The following is a 21,769-nucleotide window of genomic DNA, read 5'->3' as shown; positions in this document are numbered from 1 at the left end:
TCTTTCTCTCTCTCTCTTTTTCCCTTTTTCTCCCTCTGTCCCTCTCACTATACCTCTTGCCCATCCTCTGAGTTTTTCCCCCCCTCCCCCTTTTCTTTCTTCCTGGACTTCCTGTCCCATGATCCTCTCATATCCCTTTATCACCTGTCCAGCTCTTGGCTCCATCCCTCCCCCTCCTGTCTTCCCCTATCATTTCAGATCTCCCCCTCCCCCTCCCACTTTCAAATCCCTTACTAGCTCTTCCTTCAGTTAGTCCTGATGAAGGGTCTCGGCCTGAAACGTTCACTGTACCTCTTCCTAGAGATGCTGCCTGGCCTGCTGCGTTCACCAGCAACTTTGATGTGTGTTGCTTGAATTTCCAGCATCTGCAGAATTCCTCATGTCTGGAATACTGTGAACAGTTTTGGGCACTATCTAAACAGGAACTGGAGCAGGTCCAGAGAAGGTCACAAGAATAATTCCGGGAACGAAAAAGGTGTGATTGATGGACCTATATTCACTGGAGTTAGAAGAATGAGAGGAGGTCTCATTGAAATTAACTGAATATTGGAAGGCCTAGATAAAGTGGACAGGGAGAGGATGTTCCTAATAATAGGAAAGTCTAGGATTAGAACACAGATGAGGAGGAATTTCTTTAGCCAGAGAGTGGTGAATCTGTGGTATTCACTGTCACCAACTCTGTAGAGGCTGAAGATGATGGGTTCTTGATCAGTAAGAGCGTCAAAGGTTACAGGGCGAAGGCAGGAGTTGGGAGGGATAATGAATCACCCACACAGGAATGGGCTGAATTGTCTAATTCTATCCTTATGTATTATGGTCTTATAATCTCAAACTACAACTTCTAAGATAATCATAACAGACATCTTCCTTTAGGTTTATTCTTCATGCCATTCAGAGTCCTCAGTGTGTCACTTTCTCACTTTTCCATAACACTGCTCCCAATTCACCAGGACAATGAAATATAAAACAACTTATAAACTTTAGTTGAGATAAAATATGTGTATATTTAATTACTGGATACAGGTTTCACCCGCCATCCGAAGGTAGAGCGTTCCTATGAAACGGTTCGTAAGCCGAAATGTCGTAAAGCAAAGAAGCAATTATCGTTTATTTATATGGGAAAAATTTGTGAGCATTCACAGACCCAAAAATAACCTACCAAATCATGCCAAACAACACATAAAACCTAAAATAACAGTAACATATAGTAGAAGTAGGAATGATATGATAAATACACAGCCTATATAAAGTAGAAATACTTTTCTACAATCATTGCCTGCACTGTTCTCCATAGCGAAAATCTCACACAAGCACTCTCCGCAGAAACACTCTCTCCAGTAACCTTTAAGCTATGAAGCTGCCAAATCATACCAAATAACACATAAAAATTCACAGCCTATATAAAGTAGAAATAATGTATGTACAGTGTAGTATCACTTATGGGAATCGGGAAGACAGCACCGTGCACACTGATGATGGTGTGTTAGGCTGTCGTCGGAAGTTGGGGTGGTGCAGTGGTCCCCACCCTCCAGGCAGCGACCCGATACCGATCTGCGAAGAATGCGGGGTACAGCGGTGGCCGGGAGGCACCCAGCACATCTTTGAGAAAAAAGCCCAAATAAACAAGCTAATTAATTAGGTGCCGCCCAGCACGTAAACATCAGCCCAGATCAGAAGCGACACAATCGGCAATTGCCTCTGATCTGGGCCCACATTTACATGCTGGGTGGCACCTAATTAATTAGCTTGTTTATTGGCTTTTTTCTTAAAGATGTGCTGGGTGCATCCCGGCTACCGCCGCATTCTCCGCGAATTGGTATCTGTCCACGGCCTGGGGGTTGGGGTGGTGGGACACTGGGGTGTCATCTCATCGATCAGGGCAGGCAGGTCATCTTCTTCTATGTCTGCCTGCCTCGATGTCAAAGGTCAAGGTTTGTCGTCTGCTGTGGCTGTTGTGAAAGGCTTGCTTTACTGCTTAGCCTCGCGCATTTTTAGATCATACAGTTCTTTGTAAGCACTCAAACCATCTTGCAAATATGCTCTAAACTGACGTACCCTTTCAAAATTAAAGTCATAATTTATCATTGCAGCGAAAATCTCACGCAGTTGCTTCACGTTCAGTTCCTGGACAACTTCACTTTCAGTCCGTTCGCTACTGCATTCAGTTTTGATTGTTATCCTTTCCTCTTCCAATTGCATCAGCTCTTCATCTATCAGTTCTTGGTCATGGGATGCCAAAACCTCTTCAACGTCATCTTCGTCAACTTATACAAGTCAAACTCACGTTGTCCTTACTTGGTTCACCACGATCGAAATGCTTAATTATGTCTAGTTTTATGCTAAGTGTAACACCCTTACGAGCTCTTTTAGGCTTTTCCAATACCTTAGACCTTATCTCGCTAACGGCTGCTCACAGGCACGTGTTTTAAGCAACGCCGGCCAGAATGCTGTTCCGAATCTGGGGGAGAGCGGCTGCTTGGGGCGCGCGTTGATTTTTTCCCGTGCTGCCTGTTTTACATAATGGCGAAAACACCTTCTGTTAGCAATAACAGGTAACTAATGTAGGTCTTTCGTAACAGTGAGGTTGCATAAAGTGAACGTTCGAAAAGCAGGGGACACTTATATATACCAGGGATTATAAGTGCTTCTCTGTGACTCTGATAACAAAAAAAACAGTACTTACATTGGTGGCTTTTTTGGTTCCCCCTCAAATTTTATTTTTTTGTTCACATTTGTAGCTGGTGTTCGTACTTCACTCAGTTCTTTCTAAAAGAGGAAAACATTTGTAAAAAAAGGATTACAATAATAAAAGTAAAACACTTATGAAGTGAAAACCAGGACACTAGTCCTTTTCACCTTTAGGCCTTTGTTCAAAGGTTTTCTTTTCTTTCACTAGTATATGTAGATGTAGTAAAAGACCACGGTAGAATACATTGCTCTGAACTTCAGCTACTTTAGGTAAATAGAAGAGATAGTAAATATGGACCAAAGATTTCAGTTCTTAAAGTGATCTAATAATTAGAGAATATATATCTAAATGCCATGAAGGAACAGAATTGAAGCAATTCCTCTTACTGTACAGCATGTACAGACCATTCAGTCTAGAATGCTGTGGGTGATCTTAATAACGATTTAGGTAAATGTCCTACTTTCAATTATCAAGTCATTCCATTCATACTGATGTGTCTAACTAAAAGCATCGATTCCAAATTATGTCATTCAACCACTACTCCTAAGAGCTAATTCCAAACCCCTATCACACTGCATAAAAAGTTCTTTCCTCTCATATTGCCTTTAAACTCCCCGCCACTCTAATCTTAAAAAACAGGTCCTCTGGTATTTGCCATTTTTAACCTGAGGAAAGGGTTCTTATCTACACATTCCTTAATTAAAATCTTAATCTGATCTTTCCTCAACCTCTGACATTCTAGTCCAGATAGCATTGTCTTTCCAATGAAAGAAACTAAAGTAACTGTCTGTCAAATCATGGAGAGACCAATCATTTTGACAGCTAACAATGTGTAATGCCGTGGTTAAGATTTCTACTGCTGTACTGTAGGTATTTCATTTTAGCCGTTTAGTAAGAGTAGTCATTTCTGCTTTTAGCCTGTTTGGGTTTGAGCTAAAGATAAAGGGTTACGTTGTTCAATTTGGGAATATTGTGTCTGCCAATCAGGATGATGGAATTGGAAGAAAATTTTAGAGAACGCTGGTTGGAGAGGTTTTTGTGATGGACGTGTGAATCGAGGTCCTTTTGGCAGGAGCCAGGAGAAGACAGGAGAGAAGATGGCAGACACTGCCATTCCTGTTGCACATGGTGCTTTGTGCAGATGAATGGTTTCAAGAAGAAAGAACTAACACTCCGATGCGAGAGCCCAGTTGTTTGATATAGATTTCATGCGGCAGTTGGAAGGTGGTGTGCACTTTTACTCCAGCGTAAGAGTTAAAGAAAACTTCAAGACGAGCTCCAACTTATGTGCAGAGTTTTACTAGTTTACTGTAATGAGTCCTTTTTTTCTTTTTTCCTACTAACTATTTGATAAAACGGAGATTTGTAAATATAGTTTCTTTATAATTGTATGCAGCATATGATGTTATTTCTTGCTGACAGCTAATTGCATGGGGGCAGTAGTTACACTGTATTCATTCAGATTGGAGTACGGGTGGTTGAGACATCCCAACTTCCCAGATTTGGTGGGACCCAAGTCACATCGACCCTACAAGAATGGACCTTGAGACAGGTACTTTTCTCACCACTCAGTCTAGTGGCTATAGCGAAGGGGCTAACGATCTATGTCTCTAGGGATCCCCAGTAAAATGGTTTCAAATGGATAACCAACTAATTTCATATTGACTAACAGTTATGTTGATAGTGGAGCTATGTTATAAGCCACTGCTGCCAAGCTCCTAATGCTCTTCAATAACACCTTTTTTAATGCCACCAATACTGGCACTTACTTAATGAGTGGGTGGTGTGTCTTGAAGGGCCAGTAGGGGTTATTCCACACTGTATCTCTAAATAAATTGCATTCTCTTGTTAAAAAAAACACTATTACGGGTTCTGTCAATGCCACATTTTCACAAAGATATGGAGAAATCGTTGATATCAAAGATATGAAGAAACAAGGCCTATATTAAAATATATGTAACATTTACTCCAACGGAAGATTGTTAATCCATATTTGGACTTTTAGGTGTAACTGATGGCTATAAGATTTTGGATACAATTTATGTGGTCTTGGCTGATCTCACTCCCTTGGTCAGATACCTAACATCACTTCCAGATCATAAACATTTTTCTAACAGAGAATTTTCTCTATGGTAATCACACTACTACTTTACCTAATTTGCATTTCAGTAAATAATTTTTCAGACCAATTAAAAAGTTAATCACCGGGGACTGATATCTCAGGTGGCTAGCCAGCAGAATTCACGGAGAGTCAACACTTGTTTCCCGGGGTTCACTAAGTCATGCATTAAATTTTCAGAGACATTAGTTTCACTGATGGACCAAAAGTTAAATTATTACTGGCAACTCAATCAACGAAAACTTCATTTGAAGAAACTGACTTCTCCATATCCAAAAACAATTTGGTTCTCCAGCAGAAGCAAAATTACAAATACAACTAGGTCTCCAAGATCTTAGCTTAGTGGTCAATACATAGAAAACCTACAGCACAATACAGGCCCTTCGGCCCACAATGCTGTGCTGAACATGTCCTTACCTTAGAAACTACTAGGCTTACCCATAGCCCTCTATTTTTCCAAGCACCATGTACCTATCCAAAAGTCTCTTAAAAAAGACCGTATCGTATCTGCCTCCACCACTGCTGCTGGCAGCCCATTCCACGCCCCCATCATTGAGTAAAAAACTTACTCCTGACATTTCCTCTGTACCTACTCCCTCTTGTGGCAACATTTACAGCCCTGGGAAAAAGCCTCTGACAAGGCTGAAGGGGGACTTGATAGAGGTATTTAAAATTATGAGAGGGATAGATATAGTTGACGTGGATAGGCTTTTTCCATTGAGAGTAGGGGAGATTCAAACAAGAGGACATGAGTTGAGAGTTAAAGGGCAAAAGTTTAGGGGTAACATGAGGGGGAGCTTCTTTATTCAGAGAGTGGTAGCTGTGTGGAACGAGCTTCCAGCAGAAGTGGTTGAGGCAGGTTTGATGCTGTCGTTTAAAGTTAAATTGGATAGATATATGGACAGGAAGGGAACGGAGGGTTATGAGCTGAGAGCAGGTCGGTGGGACTGGGTGAGAGTAAGAGTTCGGCACAGACTAGAAGAGCAAAGTTGGCCTGTTTCCATGCTGTAATTGTTATATGGTTATATGGCTGTATCCACACGATCAATGCCTCTCATTATCTTATACACCTCAATCAGGTCACCTTTCATCCTCTACCACTCCGAGGAGAAAAGGCCAAGTTCACTCAACCTATTCTCATTAGGCATGCTCCCCAATCCAGGCAATATCCTTGTAAATTTCCTCTGCACCCTTTCTATGGTTTCCACATCCTTCCTGTAGTGAGGCGACCAGAACTGAGCACAGTACTCCAGGTGGGGTCTGACCAGGGTCCTATACAGCTGCAACATTACCTCTCAGCTCCGAAACTCAATCCCATGAATGATTAAGGCCAATGCACCGTATGTTTTCTTAACCACAGAGTCAACCTGCGTAGCAGCTTTGAGTGTCCTATGGACTCGGACCCCAAGATCCCTCTGATCGTCCACACTGCCAAGAGTCTTACCATTAATACTATATTCTGTCATCATATTTGACCTACCAAAATGACCAATTTCACACTTATCTGGGTTGAACTCCATCTGCCACTTCTCAGCCCAGTTCTGCATCCTATCAGTGTCCCGCTGTAACCTCTGACAGCCCTCCACACAATCCACAACACCCCCAACCTTTGTGTCATCAGCAAATTTACTAACCCATCCTTCCACTTCCTCATCCAGGTCATTTATAAAAATCGCAAAGAGAAGGGGTCCCAGAACAGATCCCTGAGGTACACCACTGGTCACCAACCTCCATGCACAATATAACCCGTCTACAACCCCTCTTTGCATTCTGTGGGCAAGCCAGTTCTGGATCCACAAAGCAAGGTCCCCTTCGATCCCATGCCTCCTTACTTTCTCAATAAGCCTTGCATGGGGTACCTTATCAAATGCCTTGCTGAAATCCATATACTCTACATCTACTGCTCTTCCTTCATCAATGTGTTTAGTCACATCCTCAAAAAATTCAATCAGGCTGGTAAGGCACGACCTTCCCTTGACAAAGCCATGCTGACTATTCTTAATCATATCATACCTCTCCAAATGTTCATAAATCCTGCCCCTCAGGATCTTCTCCACCAACTTACTAACCACAGGAATTAAGACTCACTGGTCTATAATTTCTTGAGCTATCTCTCCTCCTTTTCTTGAATAAAGAAACAACATCCGCAACCCTTCAATCCTCCAGAACCTTTCCCGTCCCCATTGATGATGCAAAGATCATCACCAGAGGCTCAGCAATCTTCTCCCTCGCCTTCCACAGTCGCCTGGGGTATATCTCATCCGGTCTTGGTGACCTATCTAACTTGATACTTTCCAAAAGCTCCAGCACATCCTCTTTCTTAATATCTACATTCTCAAGCTTTTCAGTCTGCTGCAAGTCATCACTACAGTTACCAAGATAATTTTTCATAATGAACACTGAAGTGAAGTATTCATTATGTACCGCTGCTATTTGCTCCTCCGGTTCCATACATACTGTTCCACTGCCACACTTAGTAGGTCCTATTCTTTCACGTCTTATCCTCTTGCTCTTCACGTACTTGTAGAATGACTTGGGATTTTCCTTAATCCTGCCCGCCAAGGCCTTCTCATGGCCCCTTTTGGCTCTCTTAATTTCCTAGCTGCTTCCTGTTAGCCTTATAATCTTCTAGATCTCTAACGCTACCTAGCTCTCTGAATCTTTTGTAAGCTTTTCTTTTCTTCTTGACTAGACTTATTACATCCTCTGTACACCACAGTTCCTGTACCCTACCATTACTTCCCCGTCTCACTGGAAAGTACCTATGCAGAACCCCACACAAATATCCCCTGAACATTTGCCACATTTCTTCCGTATTCTTCCCTCAGAGTATCTGTTCCCAACTTAAGCTTCCAATTTCCTGCCTGGTAGCCTCATAATTCCCCTTACTCCAATTAAAGGCTTTTCTAACTTGTCTGTTCCTATCTCTCTCCAATGCTTTGTATAGGAGATAGAATTATGATCACTATCTCCAAAATGCTCTCCCACTGAGAAATCGGACACCTGACCAGGTTCATTTCCCAATACCATATCAAGTACAGACTCTCCTCTTGTAGGCTTATCTACATATTGTGTTAAGAAACTTTCCTGAACACACCTAACAAAGTCCACCACAACTAAACCCCTTGCTGAAGGGAGATGCCAATCGATATTTGGGAAATTAGAATCTCCCATCACAACTCTGTTATAATTACACCCTTCCAGGATCTGTTTCCCTATCTGCTCCTCGATGTCCCTGTTACTATTGGGTGGTCTATAAAAAACACCCAGTAGAGTTACTGACCCTTTCTTGTTCCTAACCTCCACCCACAGAGACTCCGTAGACAATCCGTCCATGATGTCCACCTTGCCTAAATCCGTCACACTATCTCTGATCAACAGTGTCATGTCCCCACCTCTTTTGTCTCCCTCCTTGTCCTTTCTGAAATATCTAATACCCAGTACATGAAATAACCATTCTTGTCCCTGAGCTATCCAAGTCTCTGTAATGGTCATCATATCATATCTCCAAGTACTGATCCATCATTATAATACTGTTACTGTTTCGGATGACTCTGCCATAGTTGGATGCATCAGCAGGGGAGAAGAGGCTGAGTACAGGGCTACAGTAGGAAACTTTGTCACATGGTGTGAGCAGAATTATCTGCACCTTAACGTGAAAAAGACTAAGGAGCTGGTAGTAGACCTGAGGAGAGCTAAGGTACTGGTGACCCCTGTTTCCATCCAGGGGGTCAGTGTGGACATGGTGAAGGATTACAAATACCTGGGGATACGAATTGACAATAAACTGGACTGATCAAAGAACACTGAGGCTGTCTACAAGAAGCGTCAGAGCCGTCTCTATTTCCTGAGGAGACTGAGGTCCGTTAACATCTGCCGGTTGATGCTGAGGATGTTCTACGAGTCTGTGGTGGCCAGTGCTATCATGTTTGCTGTTATGTGCTGGGGCAGCAGGCTGAGGGTAGCAGACACCAACAGAATCAACAAACTCATTCGTAAGGCCAGTGATGTTGTGGGGATGGAACGGGACTCTCTCACAGTGGTGCCTGAAAAAAGGGTGCTGTCTAAGTTGCATGCCATCTTGGTCAATGTCTCCCATCCACCACATAATGTACTGGGTGGACACAGGAATACATTCAGCCAGAGACTCATTCCACCGAGATGCAATACAGAGGGTCATAGGAAGTCATTCCTGCCTGTGGCCATCAAACTTTACAACTCCTCCCTTGGAGGGTCAGACACCCTGAGCCAATAGGCTGGTTCTGGACTTACTTCCTGGCATAATTTACATATTTAACTATTTATTACTATTTAATTATGGTGCAACTGTAACGAAAACCAATTTCCCCCGGGATCAATAAAGTATGACTATGACTATGACTATAACATCATTAACTGACAAAAAACCATTGTTTGTGTTGGGCCATTTAACAACACTGGATTCAGAGAAAAATATAATTATATATGAATTTTGATGATTCTCAATTTCTATACTGCAACTGATAAATGAAATGTACGGTAAAGTGTTGAACCCATATTAAACAGAGATCACGACTAACATGAAATAAAGCATATTAGTTCTGATTAGTGCCATATTAGCGTAGCAGTAAGGGCACACTATTATATCCCAAGATGTCAGATTTTGGAGTTCAAATACAGCGTACTCTATAAGCAAGCTTGTAGGTTCCTTCCCGAGTATGCGTGGGTTTTCTCCGGTGCTCTAGTTTGCTCCTACAGTCCAAAGACATTCCAGTTAGTAGGTTAACTGGGAATTGTATATTCTACTGTGATTAGGTTAGTGTTAAGTAGGTGGGTTGCTCTGCAGCATGGCTTGAAAGTCCAAAAGAGCCTATTCCTTGCTGTATCTCTAAAATAACAAAATAAAACAGAAAAGCAGTTTATATGGTCAGTGCCGATGCCAATCTTTCCCACTGATTACATCTCACTGAAATCCCTCACAGAGTTAAGCCACACTGAAGGACTTTGAAATTGTAATGCACTTTTCAATGGAACCAGAGTATAGAACCAATAACTACTGTGAGTTGCAACATATGTAGATAGGTTACGTTGATGGCACAGCTGAACTGTTTTCCACCTCCTCCACAGACAACATGCAAAAGATTTTAGTCAATTATTACATTAATTTAGCCAAACACCAAACACATGCACAATAGTGTTGAGAGCTCCACTTGGAACTGATTGCCATTAATGGATCTGGGGTTGAAAGAGTGTGAGTTCCTTGGGATACACATCATCTAGGATCTCACGTGGTACATACCGGCTATGTGGTGAAAAAGGCACAACAGCACCTCTTTCACCTCAGACGGTTGAAGAAGTTTGGTATGGGCCCCCAAATCCTAAGAAATTTCTGAAGAGGCAGTATTGAGAGCATCCTGACTGGCTGCATCACTGCCTGGTATGGGAACTGTACCTCCCTCAATCGCAGGACCCGGCAGAGTGGTGTAGACAGCCCAATGCATTTGTAAACGTGAACTTCCCAATATTCAGAACATTTACAAAGGCAGGTGTGTAAAAAGGGCCCGAAGGATCATTGGAGACCCGAGTCACCCCAACCACAAACTGTTCCAGCTGCTACCATCCGGGAAATAGTACCGCTGCATAAAAGCCAGGACCAACAGGATCAGGGACAGCTCCTTCCACCAGGCCATCAGACTGATTAATTCATGCTAGATTTCTGACTATCCTGTTGTACATACTATTTATTATAAGTTACTATAATTGCACACTGCACATTTGAATGGAGATGTAATGTAAAGATTTTTACTCCTCATGTATATGAAGGATGTAAAAATAAAGTCTTTTCAATTCAACAGTTTCTCAAGATACGGAGCTGAAAGTGTTGCATTTTTCATTCTACAATCATATTACAAAACAACTCTGCAGCAAAGCAAGTTTACAACCAGGTTTATCACTGCAATAAACACCTGAGCAGAAACACAAATATAACATGCTGATATTTTGCTGTGAATCAGTATTTTATTTCCTAACTCAGTCAAGAGCCAGTTGCCTTGGAATCCAACTTTCCTTAACAACGGTGAGTATACCTCATATCGCTTTTGATCCTCAGCGGCCTTTTTAATCCACATTAATTTTTCCTTTTTCTCCATCGCACTCCAAGTTGCCTCCATTGCTTTTAAAGCCTTAGTGCGGTCATTCTAAAAATAACAAAAGATCAACTATGAAGTCCAGCATTTTTGCAAGATCCTGCCCAGATCACAATCAGTTCACACCAAACGCACGTGCATTATTTCAAAAATTTCCATTCTCTCGATTGCGGATTAAACAAATCCCAAAAAAATGCTGGGCATGATTGATGAGTTAATTAAGAAATGAGAGTGAAATAGGGTCCAAATTACACAGGATTTAGTAGTAATGTGCAAAGTTTATAGAATGTAACACTATAGATTGCAGAGGAAGTAAACAGACTACTTATAGCCACGATGCTGTGGGATCAAGCATGTCATAATACTGGGCTCTTGATATGTAAAATGAAGAAAAGTAACTTTTTAGATTATGAGGACACTCAGTCCTCGTTTATTGTCATTTAGAAATGCATGCATTAAAAAATGATACAATGTTCCTCCGGTATGATATCACAGATACACAAGACAGACCAGGACTAAAACTGACAAAAACCACATAATTACAACAACAGTGCAAAACAATACCGTAATTTGGTAAGATCAGACCATGGGCACGGTAAAAAAAAGTCTCAAAGTCCCGATAGCCCCAACATCTCACGCAGATGGTAGAAGGGAGAAACTCTCCCTGCCATGAGCCTCCAGCGTCGCCAACTTGCCGATGCAGCATCCTGGAAGCACCCGACCACAGTCCGACTCTGAGTCCGTCTGAAAACTTTGAGCCTCCGTAGCCCTTTGACACCGAGCACTGAGCACCAACCTTTGCCGAGCACTTCGACCCCACCCCAGCCGCCGAGCAACAAGCAAAGCCGAGGACTCGCGGCTTTCCCCTCCGGAGATTCTGGATCACACAATAGCAGCGGCAGTGAAGCAGGCATTTCAAAAGCTTCACCAGATGTTCCTCCGTGCTCTCACATCTGTCTCCATCAAATCAGGATTGTGCACGGCACCCTACTTGACAGATAACAGATATCGCCACCGGAGTGGCCGCTGCGAGCTGCGTCGTGCCATCTTCTCCTCCTCCCAACAAATGTAACTTAAATGTTACATCAGTATCTTAGACTGATACAGCCTACAATTGTTCTAAGAAGAAATGCTCAAAAAAATGTGGTCACATTTTAGATTTAAAAGCATCTGTTGAAAAAAATTTTTTCTCAAAACTTGGAAATCTTGTATGTTCACCAGCTAATGTAAGCAATAATGCTGGGCTTCATAGAGCATCTTCTCATAACTTGGAAATCCTTTAGGTTCATCAGTTGGTGAAAATCTGAATTCTCTTAAACCCAGAATCAAAGTCAAGAAGCAGACAGGAAAAAGATATTTGCCAATAATCAAGTTAATCCATATAATGATCAAGGAGAGATGAGTGCTCATTAAAACAGCTATAAAATCTTTCTCTGGTGCGATATTATTTCCATGTAAATTTGGCTAGAGGGTCAGGAACATAAACCTGGAAGTCTAGGTGCTCAATACAATCCCTTTATCTTCCTATGAACATGCAAATTTTCAGTAACAGTACTGCTCAAGGCTGAGAGATTAGATTTGCTGAAATTTTAATTCTGACCAATTTTTCCCTTTAGAAAAACAAATTATTACTTGAAACAGTAGTGACTAAATGAATTCCATAAAGTGCCAATTTAATATAGATCTGTACATATATGGAAAGACCTGTTGGGAGGAAAATTTCATCTATATCCAAGTTACAATAAAATTTACGTAATTGGAATCAACAAAAATACAAAAAGATGCCGAAGTAACAGGATTTCAAGTTAAAGTTTCTTGTGGAAATTTTCCAGAAGAAATTCAAGGATGTTATCAAGAGTGTCACAAACTTGAGCATTTAAAACTCACCACGTTCAACAGCTCAGTTTAAATAAACATAAAGCTTGATACGATTGAATTCTTCATTTCAAAAGCTGAGGGAGATGTTACTAACACACATCAAAGTTGCCAGTGAACGCAGCAGGCCAGGCAGCATCTCTAGGAAGAGGTACAGTTGACATTTCAGGCCAAGACCCTTCGTCAGGACTAATGTATTCAGGATTAGTCCTGAAGGGCTGTGTTTGTAAAAAGTTAAAATTCCAAGTATTGTTGCTGTGTTAGTACTATTAATGGTCTTTCATTAACACAAGATTTCAACTGTTTAGTTAGCACAGCAATCTCAAATTGTAGTGGAGGGTAATCATATTTGGGAAACATGTCAAATGGACAAAAAATTAGTTCAGTTGATTCTTTATTTCTAAACTGTTGAAGGCATTCCAAGAAACCAAATAAAACTAAGTTATAATTTTAAAAATAAAGGAATGCAGAGTACTCTGCATTAATAATTACAATGGAGCAAGTTTCATAATCATAGCTTTGCTAATTTGCTATTTACAGAAAACCTTTATTGGGGAGGGGTGTTAGGTGATCTTTGCAACATTACATTTCAAAGTGCACTTTCAACCACATTGTGGGAACATTTACTGCACATAATCATAACAGAAGAATCCAGATAGATAGTTTGATCCAGGTCATGGAAGCAAGTGAGGGGTGATGGTTGTTTGATATACTATAATTAAGGAAGCAGAAAATGCAGCTAAATTAGAGTAGTTACAGTAGTGGATGGAGCTGCTCTGATGACCATGTAAAAAAAAAGCTAACGGAACCTCTTGGAAAAACTGTACAGCAGGAGGTTCCTCCATGTTAAGAGCACAAACATGCATTGAACTATCTGGTCTCTGCCAGCATTTCAAACCTCCCACCAGGATGCATAGTCCTGCAAGTTTGGTAAGTAGCCTTGATCACCATCCATTTAAAGAGGTTGCTTCCTCTCTATTCTAACAACTAGACTAATGCATACCCTGTACTTGACCAGATAATCGCCAATCACATTCTGTTGCCAGATGTCTTCTGCAGTCTTGGGTGGTTCTGGCAGTTTTCCACGGACAGCAAAGCCTTTTCCATAGCTCTGCCTTTTCTGCTCCAATTCAGCTTTTGCCACTGCCTCCATTTGTCGATATTTTTCCTGTTGCAGCAAAAACTTTAATAAGTTCTTTAAAAAATTTACCGCTTCCTTTAGACATAGTAACAATATTAGCTCACAGTTTTGAGAGCTACTTTTTGCTGGATTATTGATTATCTATGGTATCATTTTATAATATTCCATTCCAACTAAAATTACGCATGAATTTTACAAGGTCTTTCAAAGGATTGCCAAATGAAAATACTAAATTTACTAGTATCACCCTTAGGGGACAACAATCTGCCATTTTCCCTTTCACAAATTCACATTTCTGCAACACCTTTAGCACTTTTACTGCTCACTGCCTTGCAAACTCAGTTCTAACCTTGTAGGTCTTACCACCATACAGAAACCCAAGGTGCATGATAAAATGGGAGTTTTGAATATCTTTGATTTAGTCAGTAACAAGTTTACCTCTGGTTCAAACACTACAAACAAAGGCATTGGAACAAGATATGGATACTATTCATGTCAGTCTTGAACTACAAACATCCCATACATGGAATAAATTGAGACTCTCCATTAATGATACTGTGCCTAAAATATAAAACAAAACAAAGCAAAGCAAAGCAAAAGTTGGGAAAATCCATCTCCTTCCTTTCCTGTCCTGTCCTGATGAAGAGTTTAAACACAAAATATCAACTCTTTTATTCAGTTTAAAATACTGCATATTACCTACAATTTAACCATGTTCAGTGTAAAAATATTTATGGCAATATACTCTGATTCCTAGCTTTTAGGTTGTGAAGCCTGCATGGTGAAACCTAGTGCCGCACAATGAACCATAGAAACATTACAGCACAGAAACAGGCCTTTTGGCCCTTCTTAGCTATGCTAAACCATTATTCTGCCTGGTCCCACTGACCTGCACCTGGACCATATCCCCTCGTACACCTCTCATCCATGTATCTGTCCAAGTTTTTCTTAAATGTTAAAAGTGAGCTCGCATTTACCACTTTATCTGGCAGCTCATTCCACACTCCCACCACTCTGTGTGAAGAAGCCCCCCCCCCAATGTTCTCTTTTAACTTTCCCCCCTTCAACCTTAACTCATGTCCTCTGGTTTTTTCTCCCCCAGCCTCAGTGGAAAAAGCCTGCTGCATTCACTCTATACTTTGAAGGTATGAGACGTGAATTAGCTAAGATAGACTGGCAAATGACACTTAAAGGGTTGACGGGTGGATATGCAATGGCAAGCATTTAAAGATCGCATGGATGATCTACAACAATTGTTCATCCCAGTTTGGGAAAAGAATAAATCAAGGAAGGTAGTGCACCCGTGGCTGACAAGGGAAATTAGGGATAGTATCAAAGGGCTTAATTAGGAAAGGAAAAAAGATTATGAGAGAAAGCTGGCAGGGAACATAAAAACTGACTGTAAAAGTTTTTATAGATATGTGAAAGGAAGAAGATTGGTTAAGACAAATGTAGGTCCCTTACAGTCAGAAACAGGTGGATTGATCATGGGGAACAAGGACATGGCAGACCAACTGAATAACTACTTTGGTTCTGTCTTCACTAAGGAGGACATAAATAATCTTCCGGAAATAGTAGGGGCCCGAGGGTCTAGTGAGATGGAGGAACTGACGGAAGTACATGTTAGTAGGGAAGTGGTGTTAGGTAAATTGAAGGGATTAAAGGCAGATAAATCCCCAGGGCCAGATGGTCTGCATCCCAGAGTGCTTAAGGAAGTAGCCCATGAAATAGTGGATGCATTAGTGATAATTTTTCAAAACTCTTTAGTTTCTGGATTAGTTCCTGAGAATTGGAGGATGGCTAATGTAACCCCGCTTTTTAAAAAAAGGAGGGAGAGAGAAACCGGGGAATTATAGACCGGTTAGCCTAACATCTGTGGTGGGGAAAATACTAGAGTCAGTTATCAAAGATATGATAACAGCACATTTGGAAAGCGGTGAAATCATCAGACAAAGTCAGCATGGATTTGTGAAAGGAAAATCATGTCTGACGAGTCTCAGAGAATTTTCTGAGGATGTAACTAGTAGAGTGGATAGGGGAGAACCAATGGATGTGGTATATTTGGATTTTCAAAAGGCTTTTGACAAGGTCCCACACAGGAGATTAGTTTGCAAACTTAAAGCACACGGTATTGGGGGTAAAGTATTGATGTGGATGGAGAATTGGTTAGCAGACAGGAAGCAAAGAGTGGGAATAAACGGGACCTTTTCAGAATGGCAGGCAGTGATTAATGGGGTACTGCAAGGCTCAGTGCTGGGACCCCAGTTGTTTACAATATATATAAATGACTTAGATGAGGGAATTAAATGCAGCATCTCCAAGTTTGCGGATGACACGAAGCTGGGCGGCAGTGTTAGCTGTGAGGAGGATGCTATGAGGATGCAGGGTGACTTGGATAGGTTGGGTGAGTGGGCAAATTCACGGCAGACGCAATTTAATGCGGATAAATGTGAAGTTATCCACTTTGGTGGCAAGTACAGGAAAACAGATTATTATCTGAATGGTGGCAAATTAGGAAAAGGGGAGGTGCAACGAGACCTGGGTGTCATTATACACCAGTCATTGAAAGTGGGCATGCAGGTACAGCAGGCGGTGAAAAAGGCAAATGGTATGCTGGCATTTATAGCGAGAGGTTTCGAGTACAGGAGCAGGGAGGTACTACTGCAGTTATACAAGGCCTTGGTGAGACCACACTTGGAGTACTGTGTGCAGTTTTGGTCCCCTAATCTGAGGAAAGACATTCTTGCCATAAAGGGAGTATAAAGAAGGTTCACCAGATTGATTCCTGGGATGGCAGGACTATCATATGATGAAAGACTGGATCCACTAGGCTTATACTCGCTGGAATTTAGAAGACTGAGGAGGGATCTTATTGAAACATATAAAATTCTAAAGGGACTGGACAGGCTAGATTAAGGAAGATTGTTCCCGATGTTGGGGAAGTCCAGAACAAGGGGTCACAGTTTGAGGATAAAGGGGAAGCCTTTTAGGACCAAGATGAGGAAAAACTTCTTCACACAGAGAGTGGTGAAGAAGTTTTTCCTCATTTCGGTCCTAAAAGGAAACAGTTGAGGCCAGTTCATTGGCTATATTTAAGAAGGAGTTAGATATGGCCCTTGTGGCTAAAGGGATTGCACGGGTATGGAGGGAAGGCTGGTACAGGGTTCTGAGTTGGATGATCAGCCTTATCATACTGAATGGCGGTGCAGGCTTGAAGGGCCAAATGGCCTGCTCCTGCACCTATTTTCCGTGTTTCTATACCCATCATAATTTTATATACCTCTATCAAATCTCCCCTCATTCTTCTACATTCTAAGGAATAAGTCAAACCTATTCAACCTTTCTCTGTAACTCAGTTTCTCAAGTCCCGGCAACATCCTTGCAAACCTTCTCTGCACTCTTTCCACCTTATTAATATTCTTCCTGTAATTTGGTAACCAAAACTGGACACAATACTCCGAGCAACATACATCAAAGTTGCTGGTGAACGCAGCAGGCCAAGCAGCATCTATAGGAAGAGGCGCAGTCGACATTTCAGGCCGAGACCCTTCGTCAGGACTAACTGAAGGAACAGTGAGTAAGGGATTTGAAAGCTGGAGGGGGAGGGGGAAATGCAAAATGATAGGAGAAGACAGGAGGGGGAGGGATAGAGCCGAGAGCTGGACAGGTGATAGGCAAAAGGGGATACGAGAGGATCATGGGACAGGAGGTCCCGGAAGAAAGACAAGGGGGGGGTGACCCAGAGGATGGGCAAGAGGTATATTCAGAGGGACAGAGGGAGAAAAAGGAGAGTGAGAGAAAGAATGTGTGCATAAAAATGAGTAACAGATGGGGTACGAGGGGGAGGTGGGGCCTTAGCGGAAGTTAGAGAAGTCAATGTTCATGCCATCAGGTTGGAGGCTACCCAGACGGAATATAAGGTGTTGTTCCTCCAACCTGAGTGTGGCTTCATCTTTACAGTAGAGGAGGCCGTGGATAGACATGTCAGAATGGGAATGGGATGTGGAATTAAAATGTGTGGCCACTGGGAGATCCTGCTTTCTCTGGCGGACACAGCGTAGATGTTCAGCAAAGCGGTCTCCCAGTCTGCGTCGGGTCTCACCAATGTAGCAAAGCGGTCTCCCAGTCTGCATCGGGTCTCACCAATATAACAATACTCCGAATTCAGCCTCTCCAATGCCTTATACAACCTCACCATAACATTCCAACTCTTACACTCAATAGTTTGATTTATAAAGGCCAATGTACCAAAAGCTCTCTTTACGACCCTATCTACCTGTGACGCCACTTTTAGGGAATTCTGTATCTGTATTCCCAGATCTCTCTGCTCTCCTGCACTCCTCAGTGGCTTACTATTTGCCCTGTATGTTCTACCTTGGTTTCTCCTTCCAAAGTGCAATATCTCACTCTTGTCTATATTAAACTCCATCTGCCATTTCGCAGCCCATTTTTCCAGCTGGTCCAAGTCCCTCTGCAGGCTCTGAAAACCTTCCTCACTGTCTACTACACCTCCAATCTTTGTATCATTAGCAAATTTGCTGATCCAGTTTACCACATTATCATCCAGATCATTGATATTCATGACAAATAACAATGGACCCAGCACTGATCCCTGTGGCACACCACTAGTCACAGGCCTCCACTCAGAGAAGCAATCCTCCACTACCAGTCTCTGGCTTCTTCCATTGAGCCAATGTCTAATCCAATTTACTACCTCTCCATGTATACCTAGCGACTGAATTTTCCTAACTAACCTCCCATGAAGGACCTTGTCAAAGGCCTTACTGAAGTCCATGTAGACAATATCCGCTGCCTTCCCTTCATCCACTTTCCTGGTGACCTCCTTGAAAAACTCCAATAGATTGGTCAAACATGACCTACCATGCACAAAGCCATGTTGACTCTCCCTAATAAGTCCCTGTCTATCCAAATACTTGTAGATCCTATCTCTCAGTGCTCCTTCCAATAATTTACTTACTACCGATGTCAAATTTACCAGCCTATAATTTCCTGGATTACTTTTAGTGCCTTTTTTAAACAACGGAACAACATGAGCTATCCTCCAAACATCCGGCACCTCAGCATATATACCGACATTTTAAATATATCTGCCAGGGCCCCTGCAATTTCAACACTAGTCTCCTTCAAGGTCCGAGGGAATACCCTGTCAGTTTCTGGGGATTTATCTACTCTGATTTGCCTCAAGATAGCAAGCACCTCCTCCTCCTCAATCTCTATAGGTTCTATCACCTCACTACTTGTTTGCCTTATTTCCAATGACTCCATGCCAGTTTCCTTAGTGAATACAGACACAAAAAAAAAATTTAAGATCTCCCCCATTTCTTTTGGTTTCATACTTAGCCGACCACTCTGATCTTCAAGAGGACAAATTTTATCCCTTACTATCCTTTTGTTCTTAATATACCTGTAGAAGCTTTTCGGATTATCCTTCACCTCGACTGTCAAAGCAACCTCATCCCCAATAATTAAAGAAGAGATATCAACCAATAGGTGAAAAATAGAAAACTTACACACCTAAATTACATGTATTATTTTTAGAAGAAAAGCATCTTTAATTCTTTCATGTACGTAGCACCAATTGTTGTGAACAAAGATCATCATTAACAGCTTTAACACTGAGTGACTCTCAGGGTTTGGGGATCCAAGGCCTAACCTGGTCTATATCAGTCAGCCCATGCAACAATAAGCAATAAGCAATAAACAATAAGCAATCTTCAGTGATGGCAGCTGGGGTCCTGCCACACCAACAGTGGACTCAAACGCCACTGGTCTGTCCCAATTAGGAACCCAAACTTCAGCCCGTATTTTAGTCTGCTTGTAATTGTAATGCAGCTGATGTCTAGCGCTACAAATGGGTATGCTGCATAAATCTGTGATACACGAAAGGCTGCAGATGCGCATGCTAGAAATCTAAAGCATCATATAAAGCAACTGGAATAACTCAGTGGATCAGCAAGTATCTAGCAAAGAAAATGAAAGTCAATGACTTGGTTCAAAACCCTACTCACATCAGGACTTGACTAACGAACGGCCTAATGAAATAACAGAAACATCAGCTCCATTTCCGTCATAAATGCTGCCTACCTTCCTGAACTGCTCCAGTTCTTTTATGTGCTGCTCAAATATTAAACTATCATCTTTTAATCTTGCGCCTCAGCACATATTTCACTGCAACAATCTAAACTTCCTATAACACTGGTTATGCACTAACACATTTCAGTTCAATGTACATATAGTGGAATGAGATAAAATCTTTAAAGAAAAGTCTTAGAATTTATCATATAGGATCTTTAACCTCTTCCCCCTTTAATTACAATCTACAAACCATGGATATCCGAGAACACCATAAAACAGGAAGCATGATGACTAGGAAGGAAAGAAAATGCAACTATTACACAATATTCTTCTGTGCATGGTCAAATGCATATTGCAGAGTAAGGCAACCATACAATTCCACTACACCAAACAGGGAGGCTAGGAAACAAAGTAAATGATAAAACAATGAATAATAGAAAAGGGAAATAAAAAGAGGAAATTAAAAAACAGTTTCTTACATAGTACTTCCATATACATAGAAAGTGTTGAAATTTGCTTTAAACAATATTACAGAGTCAATAACGACACACAGGCAGCAAAAATTTGACATTGACTGTAGTTCTAATTAATAGGAGCAAGACAGAGTAGTTGTGTGACCTTCAGAATACAAAAGAAGGTAGCAACTTCAAAAACCTTTATTTGAAATAGGATGTGCAAATGGAATAAAATTGCACAGTATAGATTTCTTCACTCCCAAACCAAAATGTATTAAAGCTTGGAAAATATCACATCTTCACTTCCTTCTGCTTTTGACAAATACCATCTACTTGCGTAACAAAATTTGCAGTCAGTCTATGAATCCTAAAATATTGGAGGTTTTATTTTGATGGGATTTGAAAGACTGAATCAGACATAATAATGGAGTGCCATCATTTACTCCAGTTACATCTGTGCTGCTCAAGTCCAAAACATTAGCAAATTATATTTTTATTTTATTATTTTTATTTAATTTACAGATTCAGCATGATAAACAGGTCCTTCCAGCCCAACAGGCATGGGCCACTCAGCAGCACCCATTTGGTCAATTAATTACTAATCCATATGATTTTGGAATATGGAGAAAATCAGAGCATGCAAACAAATATGGTATCACGGTACACAAACCCCTTACAGATAACGACAGGAATTGAATCCCAATCAGTGATTACGATATTGTAAACCAGGGATAGGCAACCAGATCCGGCCTGTGAGCAAATATTGGGATACTACGCTTTTCCGGCCCACGAGCGATTTTTCCTTATTCTGAGTGTTTCACGCGACCTCACTGATGGACATGCATGGTGTCTTGTTACACTGGCTGCAGGTTCCGTTTTGTTCCAAACCAAACACTGGTATATACGAATGACGGGAAGGCAGACTACCTTACTAATTTGTATTAGATACTCTCAGTGCACCTGCAGATTTTCAGATGGGATTGTTCAAATTTGTAAACAGAAACAGCGCTACTGTGTTTTAACAAGAAATCCACGCTAAATATCCAGATATTTACATGTGCTACGATACTTGTTGAATAACTCGTGTTTCGAAATAAAATCATTGATAAAATTCCAGTGGCAACGAATGCAAAACGCAGGAAGGTAGACACTGAGTGCCAAAAAAGCAGTGAAAATGAAGGAAATACCCGTGCCAGCTACGAAGTCTCAAAACGTACTGCAGAAAAGATGAAGCCTTTTACAAATGGAGAGTTTATCAAAGAACGTTTA

The 21,769-nt window shown here is 41.4% G+C and overlaps 1 protein-coding gene across 1 annotated transcript in view; it reads right to left on the bottom strand.

Annotated features, from left to right (window-relative positions):
* The window catches only part of LOC134341068 (nucleolar transcription factor 1-like), a 113,824-nt gene that overhangs the window by 33,972 nt on the left and 58,083 nt on the right, over nucleotides 1–21,769 (bottom strand). The window contains exons 13-15 of the mRNA XM_063038818.1: nucleotides 13,812–13,976; nucleotides 10,874–10,984; nucleotides 2,684–2,766 (exon numbers count right to left, since the gene is read on the bottom strand). Coding sequence (XP_062894888.1) covers nucleotides 2,684–2,766; nucleotides 10,874–10,984; nucleotides 13,812–13,976 — 359 coding nt within the window. The remainder of the gene's footprint in view (nucleotides 1–2,683; nucleotides 2,767–10,873; nucleotides 10,985–13,811; nucleotides 13,977–21,769) is intronic.

The sequence above is a fragment of the Mobula hypostoma genome, chromosome Y (genome assembly GCF_963921235.1).
Source record: "Mobula hypostoma chromosome Y, sMobHyp1.1, whole genome shotgun sequence".
Taxonomy (NCBI): Eukaryota; Metazoa; Chordata; class Chondrichthyes; order Myliobatiformes; family Myliobatidae; genus Mobula; species Mobula hypostoma.
Note: the sequence above shows the minus strand (reverse complement) of the source record. Positions and strands in the feature narration are given on the sequence as shown.